Source organism: Syzygium oleosum, unplaced genomic scaffold (genome assembly GCF_021117445.2).
Source record: "Syzygium oleosum isolate NSW1041296 unplaced genomic scaffold, Sole_v2.1 Sole_v2.18, whole genome shotgun sequence".
Classification (NCBI taxonomy): domain Eukaryota; kingdom Viridiplantae; phylum Streptophyta; class Magnoliopsida; order Myrtales; family Myrtaceae; genus Syzygium; species Syzygium oleosum.
In genome coordinates this window covers 4,835,064-4,851,712 of record NW_026607502.1, presented here as the reverse complement: position 1 = coordinate 4,851,712, position 16,649 = coordinate 4,835,064, and the positions used below count along the sequence as shown (strand labels likewise).

General features: G+C 36.5%; 1 protein-coding gene across 1 annotated transcript; it reads right to left on the bottom strand.

Moving 5' to 3' along the window:
* Positions 1 to 696: 696 nt before the first annotated feature.
* Positions 697 to 9,644, bottom strand: LOC115693864 (ornithine aminotransferase, mitochondrial). Its single transcript, XM_030620927.2, has 10 exons — positions 9,342 to 9,644; positions 7,890 to 7,998; positions 7,427 to 7,657; positions 4,932 to 5,091; positions 4,661 to 4,716; positions 4,006 to 4,158; positions 3,180 to 3,277; positions 2,356 to 2,436; positions 1,731 to 1,964; positions 697 to 943 (listed from the first exon to the last, which is right to left on the bottom strand). Exons 1-10 carry the CDS (start codon positions 9,512 to 9,514, stop codon positions 805 to 807), a joined length of 1,434 nt encoding a protein of 477 aa, XP_030476787.1. The 5' UTR covers positions 9,515 to 9,644; the 3' UTR covers positions 697 to 804.
* Positions 9,645 to 16,649: the final 7,005 nt, after the last annotated feature.

Below are 16,649 nucleotides of genomic sequence, written 5' to 3'. Positions count from 1 at the left end.
GGTACATACACGGTCTGAGGAGCAATTAGCAGACATTTTCACGAAACCTCTACGGCGTGGACGAGTTTCATATATTTGCAGCAAGTTAGGTCTTTTTGATATGTATGCCCCAACTTGAGGGGGAGTGTTAGTTTTATTATTAGATAATTAGCAAGTTGGGTTTATTTTAGGAAAGGGTATTTAGGTCTTTGTATCAAGGCTTAACCCTAAGCCTATATATACTTGATTTATCTCAATAATAAAGTAGATCTCTTTTACCAAATTACAAAACGCATGCATCATCAGCACATTATCAGAGAATATACAAATGATTGCGCCGCTTGATACGCCAAAGGACCTGTTTTGGGGAAAGAAATATGCCGAATAGACCTATCTTGAAGCTAAGACACAGTACTTATTAACTAAGTTGTAGCTGATCATGCTAATGTCTGTTGCTTCTATCACATGCACAACTTTCGTTTTACTAAAATGCGAGCAATTCCAATTGCCAACGATGTATTAAAGACCAAAGAGTGACTGAAATGAGAACTCATCTGCCCGTACCCGATATATAACTGAGCTTCATCCGACATTATACTTCTATTACTTATGTTAACAGAAACACAGTCCCATAAATATCCAGATACCATTTTAAAGAATCAGTTTTTCTTTTCTGTCTAAAGATTAAAGGAAAGGCAAGTGAGAGAAGAGACAATATTAGCGCAGAGTGCCATGGAGCCTTATTTCAGAAAATGAGGTGGAGCCTTATTTGTCTAGAAACACAAGAGAACATTTACACATTTGACTGAGATGTATTTCGAAGAGTCAATACATTTTCCGGCCACAACGATCACATGCACTGGAAGTGGGAGATGAATTCTCTGGTTTCACCTTTGGCATCTTTGGAAGGTCCAGTTCCAGAACATCATGAAGTGCTTTCGAAGCTTGCTGGAGCTCCTCCGCACTAAAAAATAGCAAGCAAACGTCAAAGATAGTGGGGGTATCAGCTGATGGAACTACTTAAAGTATGTAAAGTAAGACGCACATTCAAAAGCCAAAACTAAGCAATCGGAAATAGTAAATCTGAGACAAGTGTTCATTGAAATTATCACTTCTTGATAAAGCTGAATCTGTAACAAGAGACAAATATTGAAAACATACATTTTAAAAGGACATAGGATCTCCACCTATACACCTCAATTAAGCCCTAACAGATTGGGTGGTCGTAAGTTTCAACATAAAAAGGAACAAACCATTGCTTTAGCTGATAGTTTAAGATGCAATTCATAAATTTTTTGGCAGCGTGTACGTGGATCTCATTTGCTGGCATTTTCATTTATGGTATGTTAATAAAGAATTTGGTTACCATTTTGTCCTCATTCTGCAAATATAAGAGCCGTCTATATCCATCTACTGGTATGATCTTCTGTTTGTAAAAAGAAGAGAAGTTCCAAGAATAACAGGTAATGTTGCGCCCAGAACTCTTTGAAGAAGACCATCATAACCAGAAAATCGGAGCATCGCAATCGTACTTTATCTCTGGCAGAGGCTTTATTGATAATATAAATCTTAATGTTACAACCATCAAAACCAAAAAATCAGAGTGTCGCGATTTGTATTTATCTCTCTGGCTGAGGTTATATTGATAGATACATCTTAAAAGTACTTCTTTTTGTGACTTCGTGATTTCTTATTCAAATGCGATGCATTGTTGATCAATCACATTTACTAACTGTAAGCATGTACGTTACCTTATTGACAGTGGAGGGGTCAATCTGATGATAGTATCATGTGTTGGCTTGGCAAGAATCCCCCTCTCCTTTAACTTCAGACAGATGTCATATGCGGAGATGGGGAACAAATTGGAACTGTTCAGCTCCACAGCATTAAACAATCCTCTCCCCCTCACTTCTTTTATATATTCTGGAAATTTCTTCTGAACTTTAATTAACAGAAACCTTAACTCCTCTCCTAATTGGGCTGATCTGTAGAAGAGTAGCAGACATGAATTAGAAATATAACTAAGGTAAAGAGACTAGCATAGAACTGGAAGGTATGCAAAATACTCCCGACAGGAGAACCAAATTTAACTCATAAATCCTTCATGCAAAGGTGGTCTGTGCTTGGAGAACAGCTAAAATGACATCAGAATAAACCATTTTCAAAAGTTGATGAGCCAATGAAATGCAGATGATTTGAATTGTTTGGCCCATTTTCTTGGTGGTCACCCATCAGTACAGCCAATATGCCGAGATGACAAGAAGGCACTGACAAATATTACATGGCATACTTTTGGATTGAGACATGCTATGGTGTTGACTGGTTAGGTTGTCCCTAAGGATGATTTAACATAAGAGCCGGTGAAAAAGCACACACCTCTTAACAAGCCCCTCACTCCTGATTACATCTAGAGCAGCAACTGCTACTGCACTGGCCAGAGGATTTCCTCCAAAGGTGCTGCACACAACAACGAAATGGAGAAAGGGTTGTGAGAAAAAAATACCAGACAGCCTTACCAAAAATTAAAAAAAAATCAAAGACTTAAGAAAAGAACCGAAAAATAAGTAAGTGACAATGACCTGAAGAACCACAAAAGCAAAATAGTGTTAAGCAGCTTGCTTATGAGTACCTAAACTCTATAACAGGTAAGAGCATAATGTGAGAGGTTCTGATACATGACCATGGTCATAGGCTTCCCCATACAATATACTTTTTGACTGTTTCTGTGGGAGGAGCCCATTTTACCTCCACATCGTCAACTCCTCATTTCATTCAGTGTATAAGTTCTAGATATACTGACTGAATCTCCATCCTAGAGAACCTCAAACCTAATCTTAAGGGCAGAAAAACTAATATATCAACCAACTACAACATGTTTGTCTGGTCAGGTGGATCTAAAATTCTGCATGGGATAGATTAATAATGCTATAGCATGTCAAAAGTTGGACCAACAAAACCGATAAAATTTCTTTGGCTACATTTGAAATAAGCGAGAATTTTCCTTTGAAGCTGGCAACCAATCACTCTTTGGTTAATCACAAAAATGATATAGATCTTGAAAGTCATATGGGATTTAATAGGTGTCTGCAGCCAAAACTCCCTGCAACCGTTTACTAAGTAAGATTGCAAATATAACTTTCAGGAGAATTTTATTCACAAAAGGGACGAAATAATATTCACAAAAGGCACAATTTTCAAACCTTCCATGCTCTCCAGGTCGAATGCAGAGCATTACATCTTTATCTGCAAGCACTGCACTTACAGGTATCACTCCACCACCCAGTGCTTTGCCCAAAATCTGTTCAAAAACAAAAGGATCAAATAAAGATGCATGGAGGCCAATATGACCAAGCACAAATTTGTGGACTGACCCCAATCATTCACATTAAATTCAGGACAGCTCATGGATATAGTGCCATTACGATTCTGAAGAAACGTACTTTATCACACATCAAATGAATATACGGTGTTGATTGAATTCTTGACAAAACTAGTAAATATTCTGCTTGAAGTGGTTTGATTTGATAACCTCCAAAGTGTACTTAGACTTTTAGAATTTTGGACAGATTCTATGCATGTTAAAGATTAAAAAGTGTATTCCTCTAGCCTTAGCTGTATATCTGAGGAATAGAGTAATTCTCTCATTCTCGACCACACATCAACACTATATCTGTGGTCAACCAGTAAGAAAACAGAGGAGGACAATTGTAAGATTTCAGTTCGTTCGGCTTCAAAGGAGCTTCATAGGAAATAGGCAGAGATGCACATTCTTCTCTAAGGGCATAGAGGTTAACAAAATTTCTCCTTAAACCAAATAAACCCGGAGGACCTAACCAAATATAATTCAATTGAACAATTCTTGAGTAATAACTGCAATGAAAACATATCATCCGTTGGTCAAAAGGCAAAATATGAGGAGGAAGATCAACACCGAAAGTAATAACAATGAACTGAAATACAGAATTATTATATATGTATGTCAAAATGATAAACATGGTCATTGATCTGAGTAATTCAATGCCTTACCACTACGTCAGGGCGAACTTCTTCCCAGTCACATGCCAGCAGTTTTCCTGTCCTTGCTAAGCCAGTTTGTATCTCATCAGCAATCATTAGAATATTATACTTCGAGCAAAGATCTCTGACAGCCCTCAAATAACCATCTGGAGGAAGTATAACCTGCAAATAATGTGGCAGAAATAATATAAAACTTCAAGTGAGGGGAAGAAGGAACAAAGAGAGAACTCAATCCAGAGCCCAAACAGTTTAGGTCATGTTAGATTAAAGTTGACCAGAATTCCTTGTGAAACAGGAGTCGAGTCTGAAAACTGACTGGTTTAAGAAGACAGACAGAGTCCGACCAAAAAAAAGAAAACAGACAGAGAGTTCTTAAAATCGAGAATGCGAATCAAAGAAAGTTCTCCATTTGAGATATTTAAATCACAAATGCTCCTAGAGACGTTTGTCAGGCTCAACAGTTACAAAAGGTTGGCATAGCGCTGCAACAAATATATGTGCACAACATAAATCTTCATCCATATTGATACCCCTAGCAACAGAGGAAGATGGTATTGCACCAAACAAGGCCAAGATAAGTCCTCAACATTTCAATCTAAAACAGTCCCATCCCCTGAAAAAGATAACATTCTTATAATTGGTCAAGACCGTTAGTCATACATACCCCAGCTTCTCCTTGAATAGGTTCAAAAAGGAATCCAGCAATTCGATCTCCATTTTCTGACCTCGTAGACAGAAGAATGATAAGTCTTAGATCAATAATGTCACAACATAGCTGTTTCAATAGATTAAAGGTTAATATCACTGATAATACTCATTCTGAAGCTCATATTTGAATTCTTAGGTCAGTCAGAAGAAAAACATTATGAAGCTTGATCAGCATACTATGAAACCATAGACTAAGTAAACAAAAGAGACTGTGAATTGGTTTAGACCTTTAAAAATTCTCTCCAGTGCAACCTGATCTCCAAAGTCAACTTTAAGATGGCCCGGCAACAATGGCCCAAAACCACGGGTAGCCTCATTGTCACAGCTCATAGAAATAACAGCCAATGTACGACCATGGAAGCAGCCGCAACATGAGACTATGATAGCCTGCACATGACTCCATTAGTGCAAGAGCGATATTTGGACCAAAAAACTCAATTAGTCTTTTGGAAGTTGTTCAAATGATGAAGCATGGCACATAAATAAACAACCAACACCACTAAGGAGACAGCTGATCAAATGGCTTGGTGTCATCCACATTAGGTACAAAACAAACGAAACAATAGAAAATATAACCACCCTCTGGCAGGCTCTCATATTTGTGGCAAACAAGTATCATTTATGATCTCTTGGCATAGGGCCTTGGATCAGAAAGCGGAAGCAAAAACTTTCTTGAGACAGAAATGCAACACTCAAGCTCAAGTAACACATCCTTGCATATGCATAACTCGCTCATAGTTCTTCAGAGTATATATCGAACTAGATAGATAAGCATCATAGGCAGAGACAAGACAAGGACATCCAAAATGGCAATAAGAAGAATGGACGGAAACTTATTATAGTAGTAGACTTTTAGAGTTCTATATTCCCAATAGGGATAATTACACAAATGATCCTTGAACTTTGACCCAATATGCAATATCGTCCCTAAACTTTTCATTTGTTTAATACGATCCCTGAACTTCAGCTTAATGTGCAATATCGTCCCAGAACTTTTAATTTGTTTAATGTGGTCCTTGAACTTTTGGTGAATATTCAATCTAGTCCTTAGACTATATGAAAATATCCAACGGTATCCTTCCACTTATTCAAATTAACGGAATTTGCTAATTTAGCTTCCAATTCGGTAAGTTCGAATAGTGGACAAAAAATTAAAATAACGTCCACGTGGATTATCCATGTAAGATATTCAACTCCAATCAAGATATAATGATCCATGTCATCAAATAACATTGATAACCATTTTTCCAAATTGAACAAATTAAACAAATTACCAGGATTATTATATACTAATTTGAGTTGAATATCTTCCGTGCGTAATCCACGTAATGTTTTTTTGTCTATCGTTCAAATGTACCGCATTGGAAGTCATATCCATTAACTTGAATTAATGGAAGACTAACATTGGATATTTTCATATAGTCTACGGACTAGATTAAATATTTACTAAAAGTTCACAGATCACATTGAACAAATTAATAGTTCAGGGACGATATTGCACATTGGGCCTAAATTCCAAAACCATTTGTGTCCTTTTGGCTTCCCAATACCAGATATAGGTTCACCTGTTTTGTTTCTTGCTTCTTCACTAATTTGAGAAACTTATGGATTCTTTGTACTAAATGGATTTTAGCTTAGATCAAGGAGAAGCAGATCAAGGGTGAAGATCCACAAGTAGCACCCAGAAAAGACATCTGCTGATCCAATTGGATCAAGCCGTTGGCAAGGGTCTCCTCCAAATGGCAATTGAAAGGTGTTGAAGGGGAACCCACAGGTACAGATGATTGTAAAGTTCAGGACATTAGACAGCTTAGTTAGTTGGAGATTCATATATATACGGACAAGTAGCTTCATTGAGGAAATTAGTTGGGTTAGAAAGAGCCAGACAAAGCATATCGATACAAGCCGGATCAGGCATAAGAAAGAAAGTTGCTAAAATGCTACACATTCAGGCAGCAATGTGAATTCAAATGCTTTTCAGCCTCTGAAGGATTGTATATTCTTGTTCCCACAAATGATCTTTCAAGATCAAAGAGCTATATATCAGGCATACAAGAATTCCTTGTTTTCGCCTTACCTGCTGTAATTATACTTCTAAAGGCCTAAAACTGACAGAATTGTTCTCCTGTCGCCTAGAAAACTTATGAAAATGCCTCAAGATACCGACCACGAACCTGATGGATACAGATCTGATCATTCCTTTAGCACATTGCAGGAATGAGGCACATCCAATCACTCATGACATACCAAATGAATCGTGATTGTTTGTACTTAACAGTCTAACAGAAACATAACTATTCATTCAATCTCAGTGTATACTCCTTCTATGACATGATATATCATTCCAACTTTTTTTATCGAGAAACTATAAATAATAAGATGTAATGGTTTTGCTTTCATTGAGAGAGTGAAGGCAATCCTGAGGTTTGTTGCCTTACATAGTGTCATAGCTAGCGAGTCCTGTATGTTAAAAACGGAAAAGCAGAACCCACGTGCACAAAGATACATTATATATCTCTGAAAAATAACGGCAATCTCCATGCATGGAGATGGTTTAGTACTTGGTCTGTTGTGACTAGTCCACTCTAAGATAAGGGATGGAAAAAGAGATTTGTCTGGTGCTCAACAAGCATCTAACAAACAAAGGAGGCATCTCCCAATGTAGATAAATGTAATAATCAATCTGAATATCATAATACTAGCATAACCATGTGCGCATTACCTGATCTTTTGGTATCTTTTTCTTTTCATAACCCCATTTTCTCGCTAATTTCAAAGCTGTTTCCACACCTTCGGCGCCGGTATTCATTGGTAGCACCATATCATAGCAAAAAATGCTGGTTAAGTCCGCAGCAAAAAGTGGAAACTTATCATTGTAGAAGGCTCTGGAGCTAAGGGTAAGCTTTCCTGCCTGTTCTTTTAATGCTGTCATGATCTTTGGATGACAATGTCCCTAGAGAAGAAGGTCACATTACTGAACACATAAGTCAAGTCAATTCGATGCATATGAAAGTTTAAAAAGCATTAGCCACTTCAGTAATTCAGATTGGTTATGTCTATCCACTAATAAGCAGCTTCTTAGCCATTTATCTCTTTTTGAGAATTCATCCAATCCAGCATAACCAGATAAGGCAAATACTATTGATTCATTCATAAGGCATAAAGATTCACATGCAAGTTATTACCTGATTTACAGCAGAGTAAGCAGACAGAAAATCCAGGTACTTGTTACCCTCTGGATCCCATACAGATGACCCCCTAGCTTGGGAAAACACCACAGGAACTGGGTGATAACTGCATTTGAGCCAACAAAATGATTAGGTAAGAAGTTAGAACAATGTATGAGTTGTCTGAATAAGAGAGACCCATTCATTTATGAACTCAAAAAAGGACTCCACTAGCATCATTCATCCAAATTGATAAATCATACTGAATGATAATTCACTTGACACTCTACAAAAAATTGTAGCAATAAAACGGGTACATGCACTTCTGAACTTCTAGCAAAATCCAAAAGAACTTAACCCCGAAGTGCCACATCATAGTCTGCCACTGTTGATTCCTTTAATTGTTAATGAGTTATATCAGAAAAGTAATTTCACATTCAAGAAATTCTAGCACAGTTCTACAAGAATCCATCACTACTATGCCACAATAGTAAAGTCAAACTTAAAGTCATAAATTGGATGAAGGAGTCTCTATGCATAGCATGTATCTAGATTCTAGAACCAAAAAGCTACCCAACAATTGATGATTTAAGCAAAACTATTATCTTTGGGACCACATGCAAAAGAAAGAGAACATGTTGCAGCTATAAAGTAAAAGTCTATGGCAAGCTCCCCATTCAAGTAAAAGTCTATGCAAGACTAGTTTTCCACGAATGAGTTCAGTCTTCACAGACACATTGCCAGACTCTAGCAGCCAGAACTAGTCTGAGAAAAAAAAAACCACCATCCACTTCAAATGGTAGGATCATCTATATAGATCAAAGAATCAACTTCTTTTCTTCGAATGAGTAATTAAAGAATCGACTCTGTGGCACGCTTATGGGTGCATATCGCGCAAAACTAGGCCCGCCCATTTTTGCCAAAAACCAGCTTTCCAGAAGAGACTTTCAATCTTCCATTGTTAGGCATCAATTACGAAAACTAAGGAACTTAAGAAAATGTTCTCATGATCTGCAAAAACCTAGCCATCAATTTCAGCACCGGGTTTCAGAGGCGGCGCCTCTCCAAGGTCCCATTTTTAATCACAACGTTTATGGTGAGGAAGATAGTTTATACTCACTCGACAATACCAGCCAAACATAAAAATACAAAAAAGGAACGAATTCGGTTTCTCGTAAAATAAAGAAATAAATATGCCGACGGCATCCGATTCTCCGCGAGGAAACGAACCCTCCGAACGCTAAGAATTCTGCAGACGCGGCAGAGCACCGGAGCAATGCCGGAAGTCGGCCAACGAATGAACCCTTCAACGAAAACCCGATCACTCCCCGAACGCTCCAAGCACCGGAGGCGCAAGAATCGCTACTGAAATCGCGCGAGAGCAACGAAACCGAGCAAGCAAAAAACCAGGAACGACCAACCATAACGAAGACGAAATTAGAGAGGGAGAGGGGCAGAGAGAGGACCCACTTGTGGGCGCTGTACTGGTACTCCAGGTCGATGAGGTCCTGCGAAGAGGAGGGGTTGGTGCCTTCGGGAAGAGCCCCGAAGCCCCTCCCCCCGCCGCCGCCGCCGCCGCCCCCGAAGGTCCTCCTCCCGCTGCTCAACAAGCACCGCAGCGGCCGCCGCGCCGCCGCCGCCATTTGGGATGGGATTCGAAGCTTTCCGCGACTCTGGTTTCGAGACAGGAGAGGCTCCGGAGAAGAAGATGATGATGATACGTCTCTCTCTCTCTCTCTCTCTCTCTCTCTCTAGGATGAAGAGGATGTTGGTGTTCATCTGAGTCAGAGAAACACTTGCCAAAGCAAAATCGAACCGAAACGGACAAAGTCTGGCCCCCACACGCCGCTGCACACTTCCATTTACCGATTTGGACACGAGGTTTTTGGATAATCTCATTTTAGGGCCCGGTTCGTTTCGCGGGAAATATAAGAAAAATGATTGGCGGCAATTCATGTTTGAACATTTTCAGCGAAAAATATTTTGTCCAAGCAATACGGTTGTTTTTTCGGAAGATATTTTCCATGTCGTTCATTTTCCGCGGAACAAATGGAGCCTTGATCTCACACACCCGAAAACACATTTTGTATACACAAAGAACGGGCCCGGGTCCACAGAGTATGGGCCCTGATTCACAGAGGCCGGGCTCGAGACCTTAGTGCATGGGCTCGGGTCGATCAAGGCTAGGCTTGGGTTTATAGAGACGAAGCCCGAGACCCCAATGCCCGTGCTTGGGTCCCTAGCGCCTAGGCTCGGATCCATTGAGGCCGGTCACGGGGCAACAGTGTCCGTGCTTGAGTCCCTAACGCTTAGGTCTCGGGCATGATTTATGTGGACCCGAGACCCTAATGTTTGCGCCTAGATTCCTAGGGTTGGGTCCTGGGTCTATTGAGGCCGGGCTCGAGACCATAGCGCCCATGCCTGATTCCCTGGCTGTCGTGCCAAAGTGACTAAGGCTCTAATAGTGTATGTTTGTACGTTTTCCTTCCCAAACGACAGATAATAATTTCCAATTTGTTATAAGATTTCAGTCAAATATCGAAAAATATTATCATTTTATTGAAAATTGACTTCTTGGAAAACGTTTTTCAGAAATGTCTTGCGAAACAAACGAAGCCGACTTCTCCATTTAAGACTTGATTAATGTCCAAAGGAAGAGGCAAACCGTCTTGTTCACCTGTATTAGATAAGCCTCTACTCTTGGAGTGGCAGGCATGGTGTCAAAATTATTTTGAACCCAAAATCTGTATGTCCGAATCCTGAGTAAGACCTTAAACTGCTTCGTCGGAGGCTTCATATGAATCTCGGCATCCCTTGGACGTTAAACATCACAGAGTATTCTCTTCTTCTGGGGAAGATAAAGATACATAGGAAATTATGGGTGAGAGGTGTGCGAGCACGAATACGTTAAAATAAGGAACGCATCAGTGGAGCATGCCGCCACGAGGCCCTCGCAGGGAGCTTGCTCCCCTTCTGTGGTGAGGTAACACCACACCAAGGATCTACACGAGCAATCAGTCAATTAACTCACGAGGGTTAATTTTAATAACTTCCAGACACTTATCAAGCATAATTTACACCGGAACTCTCGTGTTTCAGCACATTTATTACACACTGTTCAAGATAAATTACTACAATGAAAACGGTAATATTTATTTTTTTAATTACTTAAGAAATTGTCCCTATGGCACTTCATTAATAAAATCTTATTAAATCTCTGGCAAGAAGATTTTTTTCCTTAATATTGCATGCAAATTCATGAGAACTAATGCTACAGCACAACATAAACAAGGAAGTAGAAATCTAAACCAACTTGATCATCTGTTGTTGTAGATGAAAAAGCTATTTTTCCTCTTCTCATTGGTTTAGTTGGAAACAAAATAGTCATAGTAATGAAATTAAGGCTGCGTTTGGTAGTCAGGATAAAATTCAGGATATGATAATATTTATTCTATCCTGTGTTTGGTTCCTGCTCAAGATGGGATAAAACCGGATATAAGGGAGATATAGCCTGGATAAAATTATCCCAGGGGAGGTGGAATAAAGGTAGATAGGATTTCTCATATTTATGATATAAAAGCTATTTTTCTCAAAACAAAATTTTTAAATAATAAAAATAAATTAATATTTAAATATAAAATAATATTTCAGTTATAATATTAAAAAGATAATTTAGAATAACAAAAAAATAATTTTCATTTTTATATATTCCTATATTATTTATATAATTGAATTTCTTTCTACTCTATAACATATATTTAATATCTATATTATTACATATTTTAGGTATAATAGTATAGTTTATAAGTTGATAAAATTTTATAAAGGACTGATGGAAGGGAATAAAAAAAATTAAAAAAGAGATGGAAAAATTAAAAAAAATCGAGTAAATAAAAATGAGGTCCAGATTTTAATAAACAAATTCAAATTTGAAAAGAATCTTTCTAATTCTTGAAAAAAGAGGGGCAATGAAATTTCTAAAAAATCTACCCTCTCCCGTCTCCTACTCTTATGTATCTCTAGTTCACGTTGAAGCTTCACAATTCCTCCATAGTTTTTTAGTTCACGTCAAAGTTCCATGAAAATGGCGAGAGAGTCTAAGCTTCTTCTCATTTGTAGCTCTCCGTTCATGTCAAAAGTCCACAAAAGTAGCAACAAAGTCAAAACTCCTTTTAGCAAACAAAAAAAAAGAGAGTAGAAACTCCTCTATAATTTTGCGGTTCATGTCAAAGTTTCACAAAAGTAGTGTGGGAGTCCAAATACTATACTTTTCATAATCCCAAAAGTGAATGATCATATTTTTATACTTTTCCTAGATTTGGCAGGGAATTATGAGAGATTTTTACAATATTCATTTGTGCATTTTCATATTCATTTATATTGATATATCGTAAATAACAAACAATGGACGTGATAAAATATGAAATTATCCGGTTTTATTACTGCGATTCACCAAACAGTGGATAGGATATGGCAAAATCCTTAGATTTTATATCATATCCTATCCAATCCTATCATAGTTAGAAATCCGGACGACCAAACGCAGCCTGAGGGTGTGTTAATTTCGGAAAAATATTTCATGTAAGAGAGAAATGTTTTCCGAGAAATATTTTTCGAAAAAGTATTTTCTTCTTTTTAGGTTAGAGAATTAAATTTCATAACTTTAAGCATGTATAATTTCTTTGTTCGTAAATGATTTTCCGCTAACCGATCATTTTCAGCAAATTAAACGGGTGATAGTCCATAATACTAATTCGCGAAAATTCTTTCACTCAAGCAAACACACCCTAATTGATTTTTAATGAAGTTCACTATTGATTCTCTTTCTAATTTAAGGTCGTAATTTGATAGTTTAATTGCAAAAGCTATAAGAGTGCTTACTACATATATTTGAATCTTATATATTGTCTTGAATGCACTTGTTTTTACAAACCTTACGAATGATATGATCAAATAGATCAAATAATGTGAGTTTATAAGGACCATCACACAGTATAACCATTCATCAATAGATGCCGCTTCTCGTATTGAACATGTTTATAGCAAAATATGAAAGTAAAATGTTGAGCATGTTTCTAGCGATTCATATGGTATCAACAAAAGATACAAAGCTTAGATAAGAATTCTCAACGTAATCTTCTTCATGATGTACATACAATGATTAGATATTAAAAGAGTAAATATTCGCCCTCTGGGGTCGTTATCAGATTACTCAATCGACGACAAGCCTAGCAAATGGAGTCCAGAACTAGCTTAAAACCCGTTTTGAAAATCTCAATCTCTAAGCACCAAATTGATAGCCCCGGGTCGCAATAATCTACTAATTAATCACTCGAAAACCGATATGCACATAACTGACAAAAAATAAAACAATCCCAGCATTTGCTAATATAAAATTAGCAGTAAAGATTGTTAACTATAAATAGAAGCTTACTTTTAGGGTGCTCTTATTTCACGGAAAATAAATAATTACGAAAACATTATCCTAAAAATAATCGCTTGTATTATCGCTTACGAAAATGAATGAACAAAAAAAAATTTCACCGTCTACAAAAATGTTTGAACATAATTTATTGTTGATAATGAAATATTTTTCATTGACTAATTATATCAAGCAATACAAGTGATTATTTTCAGAAAAATATTTCTTAAATTATTTATTTTTCGCAAAATAGACGGAACCTTAATATTCCTTTATGGTCATATATTAGAAAGCCTTCCTAAAATACCGAGGGACTAAATGGTCCATGAAAACATCGTTTCCTTGGAGGCGGCGAGACGAAGAAGTGGAGTAAGAGACGGCGTGATTCAGTTGACTAGCGCCAAAACAAAAGCCCATTCCCGCTAGAGGAAGGATTGGGTGCACCTGAACGACCTGAGATCCGCCGTTAAAATGGGCGGGTCCTATGTGCGATCCATCTCATCCAACGGTGCAATTCGCCCGGGCAATATTTGACAAAACGAATGAATAAAGTAAGCTTCTAGTTGTGAATAATTTTATTTTTCGGGTAACGACAATATTTAATATTAAACTGAAGAACTAATGCACCTTCCCGAAGAATATTAGCCCTAACCGTAGATCAATCTCACCTGATCAACGGGGTAGCGAGTGAGCGGTCTCTGAGGTTCAATAGGCTCGAACTCGTAGGGCAAAATTGATGGGGCTAGATAAACCTAAGTAAATAGATATCGAATTTTGATTCGTTGCTTTTTTTTTCCGAATAATTAAGTCGACTTACTTATTTGATTAGCGTAATCAAGTTCTTTACTCAACCGCCGGTAAATTCATCTTTCCCTTCTAGAGCATGTTTAGATTTCCATCCTTACCTATTTTGTGTAATTAATTTTTCTATTTTGTTTTTACTGATTTGGTGCTTATAATTAACTCTAACATCGACAAGGCCAGATCGTGAAAAAGAAAAACGAAAATCTCTTTTGGAAGAAAAGGCATCCTAGCTTTTTTTATTCTTTGTCTTTCATTTGGAAATTTCTCTATAAAAAGCTCATTTGAAATTTCATTATGCATGATGGATTGCTTATACAAGCATTAGAAATTAAAATCGCATATCACGATATGGCAAAACACTGATATGGAGAATATTTTTTCGGCACACCTTACTTTTGTTGAGAAAATTATAAACAACTTACTATTTGTTTAGGTAATATAGCAACCGTCCTATTTTTAATCGAGAGCACCTCATGGCGTCTTTTTGTCGAAGATTAGCAATTTTACCGTGTTAGGATTGTGGTGAATGGAAGGACTTATTTGCACCGTTATATAAATCTAAGGGAATTTGAGTGTTAAAAAGAAGTTAAAATGGGAGGATCAAATTATTCATGGAGAAAAACCGAGCAAATTGAGACCGATTATAAAATTTGAGTAATCAAGTTTATTCACCGAAAAAATCGAAATATCTTTTAAAAAGGATGGATCAAATTGAATAACAAAGGTTATGAAAGGGACATTTGCTAATTTTGGACAAGAAAATAAATGACTTTGAAAGTAAAGGCAATTACAAATGGAGGTACCGAAAGGTTGCAAAAATTTTAAATGAGTGCGGGTAATTAAAGTGTTGCTAGTACTGTGAAATTATGAGGAAATTAAAGATAAAATACATAAACACGGGTGCTATTTTTGATTGTGTGAGAGACAGTTACAAGGATTACTACAAACAGTTAGACTATGTTTGGTGGTCGGAATAAAATTTAAGATATGACAAAATTTATCCTATCCTGTACTTGGTGCTTGCCCAAGACAGGATAAAGTCATATATGTGAGGGATATAGCCCGAATAAAATTATTCCATAGAAGAGGTGTGATAAATGTGGATAGGATTTCTAATATCCATAATATAAAAGTTATTTTTCTCTAATAACAAACTTGTTAGATTAATAAAATTAAAATAATATTTGAATATAAACAATAGTTGATTTTTAATATAAAAATTTCAAAATAACAAAAAAAAACAATAATTTCGTTTTTATTTATTGTTATATTTTTATATATATATATGAAATTATAATTTATTTTTTTATTTCTTCTTATTTTTATTTATATATTCAAATTTGTTTCTATCTTATGATATAAATTTCATATATATATATATATACATTTAGTATTTATATTTATTACATATTTTAGGTATATTAATATATTTTACTATTTAATAAAATTTTGTTAGAGAATGATGGAAGGGAAAAAATAAATAAAAAAGAAAATAATTAAAAAAGAGAGGGAAAAATAATAAAAAAACAAGCAAATAAAAATGAAGTAGGTAAGAATGTTGTGAGAGATTTGTGTCATCTTCGTTTGTGCAATTCTTAACTTCATTTACACTGACATAACGTTCATAGCAAATAATGGACATGGTATGATATGAAAATATCTAATTTTATTACTGCGATTCACCAAACAGTAAATAGGATATAACAAATCCCTTATATTTCATATCCTATCCTATCAAGTTTTATCCAAACTAAGAATCCAAACAACCAAACGCATATTTAGAATTCATAAATAACCTCCTAATCTTATATGCAATCATTGATAAACGGTTATAAATTCGAGATACGACCTCATATTATCTAGCAAATATTATCTAAAAAGAAGTCATAGATTTTGATAATATTGACATAACCACTCAATAGTTATGTATGTGCTCGTGTCAGTTCATTATCTCTATCTTCGACTGGTGTGTTGGCATGCCTCTACTCTATCCACGAATAACATTGTCTTAATACTTAACCAACATATGAGATAGTTTGCTGTCGATGACTCTATTGATGAGCTTTTCTTAAGTTTTGGTTTCTTGTCAATAATCGCACATTGTGTGTTGTTGATTTCTTCACTATCGATAAGCTCATATTTAGTTGATTGTCTTGTGTACTGATGACTTCTGTTTTGACCAAACTTTGTTCATATCGGCTGTGCTTTACCACTCGTCCATAATAACCTAAGAGTTCGCATTTTTTGTGTGTGTGTCAAAACAAGTAATGTGATATATTGTTATTGAGCACTGGCGCTAGATCCGTCAAACGGCTTGGTTAGGTTGAAAATGATCCGACTCAAATTGACTCATTTACCCCGTTTTGATCAATTTACATGCAATACAAATCTAGTAACTCATACCCTACCCAACCTCTACCCGACTTGCTAAAGCACTTCTATATTTAACTCAATCTAGGAAAACTCATAGACAAAGTTGAGAGCGCAGAGTAAGTAAGCATGAGATCGAGTGAGGTCAAGAAAGTGAAGAAAGAGTCAGAGAGGCAGGTTGA